Source organism: Austrofundulus limnaeus, unplaced genomic scaffold (assembly GCF_001266775.1).
Source record: "Austrofundulus limnaeus strain Quisiro unplaced genomic scaffold, Austrofundulus_limnaeus-1.0 Scaffold425, whole genome shotgun sequence".
In the NCBI taxonomy this organism is placed as follows: domain Eukaryota; kingdom Metazoa; phylum Chordata; class Actinopteri; order Cyprinodontiformes; family Rivulidae; genus Austrofundulus; species Austrofundulus limnaeus.
In genome coordinates this window covers 351928-356379 of record NW_013952827.1, presented here as the reverse complement: position 1 = coordinate 356379, position 4452 = coordinate 351928, and the positions used below count along the sequence as shown (strand labels likewise).

General features: G+C 36.8%; 1 protein-coding gene across 1 annotated transcript in view; it reads left to right on the top strand.

Annotated features, from left to right (window-relative positions):
* stk25b (serine/threonine kinase 25b) overlaps positions 1–3014 on the top strand; it is a 27295-nt gene extending 24281 nt beyond the window's left edge. Inside the window, exons 9-11 of the mRNA XM_014024512.1 lie at positions 1518–1589; positions 2444–2580; positions 2700–3014. Coding sequence (XP_013879966.1) covers positions 1518–1589; positions 2444–2580; positions 2700–2739 — 249 coding nt within the window. The 3' untranslated portion in view covers positions 2740–3014. The remainder of the gene's footprint in view (positions 1–1517; positions 1590–2443; positions 2581–2699) is intronic.
* Positions 3015–4452: the final 1438 nt, after the last annotated feature.

Genomic DNA, 4452 nt, shown 5'->3' with positions numbered 1-4452 from the left:
AGTTTATTAATGTGCTAAACTTGTTTATATTTAGGACCATACTGTGACAGCTTTTCTGGGATAAATGCAATTTATCAAATATAAAGAATAAATAATTACATGAGCTGAAACCATCTAAATAATATCTTTTAATAATATCTTTTTGAATAAAATAGTCTTTTAAAAATAAATCAGTCTAACAAATTAAACATTTGTATGTTTTTAAGTTGTTTTGTTCTTTGCAAAAGACAGATATTTACTGCTTGGACTGGAGAGTGTGGAGAGCCGAAGATCCAGAAGACCAAACAGGAGCTGTCCATCTGAGGGACATGCTAGTCTAAAAGAAATGTAACCATGAAATGTTCAGTTTGCGATGTTTATATGACATATACCCAGCCCTTAGCCCACTTAGGTAGTTTACAAAATTTATGTAGAGTAAAAAAATAAAATAAAAAACTAGGTGGACTGATTTGGCATGATGTCCTGTGACGTTGCAGCTGATAGGAGTCATAAAACAGAACAGGGGGACGTTAGATGACCTGACGCCCCTCTAGATAAATGTGTTAAATGGGTGAAGGAAAATATGAGCACCAAGCAACAACCCTAGGTTCTCCCCTGAGAACCAGACCAAACATTTTATGTGCAACCCTGGATATAGCTCGCTAGCAGCCTCGCACCGAGGACCTATCCACGTCATCATTTACCCAGAATGCTTTGCGTGTAAATAAAATGGCCCCGTCCGTGTAAAATATTTTTAAACTTTTAATTTAAAAATGATAAAAATTGAACAGCCTACAGTATTTTTACTGTCTTTATTTTACAGCTAAAATATGTTTATCAAATAAAGTCAAATGTTACAACTAATCATAGATCGCTTTAAGTAATTGTAGAACCTGGTAAAACCCTCAAACTTAAAGAGAGTGAATTTTATCTATTTTAAACACACAGTCAGAGAAAAATAAAGTTTCCATCATGTCACACTTTTGTCAATCTCCACATCCAACCTTGAGTTAAATATTTTAGACATTAGCATCATTGGTAAACTCAGATACATAAACACAGCAGTACAAGTACTGTTAACCAGTTAATTAATGTCTATTTTATGTATTTTGTGTTGGAGTCTGTGTGCAACCCAGACCATGTCCATCAGTCTTTGTGTAAGATTAATGTGCAAATTACCACACACCATAAAGTGCTTTATGATCCTAGTTCAGTTGTGCCATAAAAATACAGACTATTTAACAAATGTGCCATGCAATATCTACAATTTACCAGCCCTAAAGAAGCTGCAGCTTTTTGGGTAAAAGGTTTTAAAGGTTAGTTTTAAATCATGCAGAATAGAATATATCTGAAGAGTTACATAAATCAAAAGTGTTGACTTGTGCTTAAAAGTGAAGTTATAGTAAATGTTTGAGCTACAAAATGATGTTTGAGCTACAAAATGAACTGAGTGAGCTGAAAAAATCTGTCAGTTTGAGTCTGAAAAGTTAGGGCCTGTGTATGTTGAAATGAAAAATGTGTTTTATTTGTTCTTGTAGTCAGGAGATTCTATGAAACGACAGCCGAAGTCTCAGTGCTTGTCTGCTTTGATCACACCTATCTTCAGAGAGGTAAGAACTCCTTCTCCTGACTGCACCCAAAACAAAAGGGGTTCTCATAAAGCTAGCTATGTCGCTATAAAATGTTAAAAACTTTTGATCGTTTGTATCACCCAGAAAATAATTGTCTGGATATTAACAAAATATCTCATGAATCACTAAACAAATTTGAAATTATCTTGCAGAACATAATAATTGGATATAAATGTTTTAACTAAACAACCTTTGGAGCCAACCCAATCCAAGATGGCCACCACAGCTGATTGTTCTTAATAAGAACAAAAAATGGCTCTATTTTTATGCAACATTTGGTGTAGTAGTAGTAGCTAAGACTGATCCTCAACACATTTTTCGAAGATCTATTAGATTACAGTGCAATAACTTAAATCATTTCAAGTCAGCTATGCTTTTAGCAAAATATCTGGTGAAACACTGGACAGATTTTATAGAAACATTCAGGAAATAACTGGGTGATTAACTACAATTTACAAAATAATATATTAGATGGATAATGGTAATGTTTTTGAGTGATAACTCTTGTAGCTCTTTTCTGCAAAACAAAAACAGGATGTGTAATACCGCTAGTCTTATATACTTTCCCCCGTACCTCAACACAATAAAACAATATCTCACAAACTACTGAATGAAAATGTTTAAAAAAAAGCTAAAACTAGAAAAGTGGTAGTGGAAAAACAGAATTTTTATTTTTTGATTACCGTCTTCAGGTTTCATTAAAATCATCCACTACTTCATAAGATGTTTTGCTAACAGACACACCTGGACACAAACATATTTGTTGTGTCCACATAGTGGGCGAATAAAAACAAAAAAGAGTTATTTATTGAATTTATTTTCTCCACCACCAGCTGAAGGACAAGCGCAGGACTAATGGTGGAGGAGTGGGAGCCATCGAGGAGCTGGAGAACGCCTTCAGCCTGGCTGAGGAGTCCTGTCCAGGCATCTCTGATCGTCTCGTCACACACATGATGGAGAGAGTGTGCAGGTGAGAGAGGGGGGGTAAGGTGAGGAGAGTGGGGCAGGTGAGGAGAGAAGGAGAGAGAGGACAGGTGAGGATGGGGGTCTGCAGACACCTGGTCTAACCTGCTCCTGTCTTTGTTTCAGGTTTACATTAAACGGTAACACGGCTCCATCTTCACGATGAAACTCCAGCTGGATGTAATGTGACCTCCATCCCTCACCTTCTTTTTGTCTCGGATAAAAACCACCAACTAAATCCACGTCCWCCCTCCTCCACCACTGCCATCTGTCCCCATCCTGTCCCCGCAGAGATCTTTTAATTAGTTATGATTAAATATTTTTACAGTTTTTCTTTAAAATGGAGAGTATTTAAGACAAAATGCCATGACATTTAGAGCATTGTGTATACCTGTTAGTGAGAAGAAAACTGATATAATAAAGTCTATGAAAAAAGATTGATCAGCTCTCCTCTTGTCTCCATGACTGTCAGCCACAGTTAGTGTTGTATCCTTCTGGAATGAAGCTCTAAATTCAACATACTGTATTTCAGCCAATCTGCACCCAGTTCACTGTGGTCTATCCTAATCCACCTCACTACAGGATTACAGGGTTCCCTACGGGTCCTTGAAAGTTTGTGAATTAGGAAAAAAATGATTTCTAGGCCCTGGAAAGTTTGTGAAAACAGCCAAAAATTACACTTGTCCTTGAAAGTCCTTGAATGTTTTTTTGGGGATTGAAGCTCTATTCACACAACTGATTTTCATCATCTGTAAAAAAAAAAAAAAAAAAAAAAAAACTAATAATAACATAAAATAAAAACTTACATTTGTTACAGTGGATAAACTGACGTGGCTTTCAACAAATAATGTGAGCCATAGGCATAGTTTTACCCAATCAGAGCAGAGTAGGGCGGGTCTTTCTTTCTGAGCCCAGGTGAGAGCACCACAGCTCCTCCTGTCTGGACATGTTCACATCCCCTCCTCCCAAAATGAGCTGCCAAACCTCCCTGGACATAATTACATGTTAATGTATTGTGGATATGAATGTAGGGTAAACATTTAATCCACTTTCTTTCATTGATTCTGACTCAACAACTTCTATGTTGTTCAGGTTTTCATTTAATTTACATATTAAACCTGTTTATTGGTAACATTCTGGGGCAACAGTGGGTAATTGCATTGCGTGTGGTTTTTAAATTTGAGGAAATTGGTACTGGAAAGTCCTTGAAAGGCCCTTGAATTTAATGTTGARCAAGMTGTGGGAACCTGGAGTATACAAGTTTTGGGGTGTGTGGCCTAATTCCTCTGCAGTGCTCCCTAAAAGTACTTATAAAATTATCCCCAGACCATGCTTGGACCCAGAATCATGAAATGTGGTGCACCTGTGTAACGTCTCAGGACCTACGAAAAATCTCTTGGAGTTATGGTCCAACAGGAAGTCGGCCATTTTGGATCAAAGCTGCCAATTTGTCTCTTCTCTCGAGCTAACTCTTACAGCTTTGAATATGCAGACTTCACATGCTGTGTGCATCATCAGAGAGACCTGCTCAATGTTTGTGTTGTAGTTTCACAAGACCACTTTAGCCTCGATTCCAAAAGAACTGCAGACTGTTGGCAGAGGTCTATAGAGTACTTGAAAAAAAATTACTAAGTAAAATTACATGAACAGAAAATGACTGGTAAAAATTAATTTCACTGATGAGAAAACTACTAGTAAAAGTCATAAAACTTCACAAAAATTGGGAAGGTTAAAGTACTTTTACACTCTAAGAAATAAACTGTTGAATTTAGATCAATTAGTTTTTTCACTCAATTCATCAACATTAACATACAAAATACACTCACCGGCCACTTTATTAGGTACACCACGCTAGTAACGGGTTGGACCCCCTTTTGCC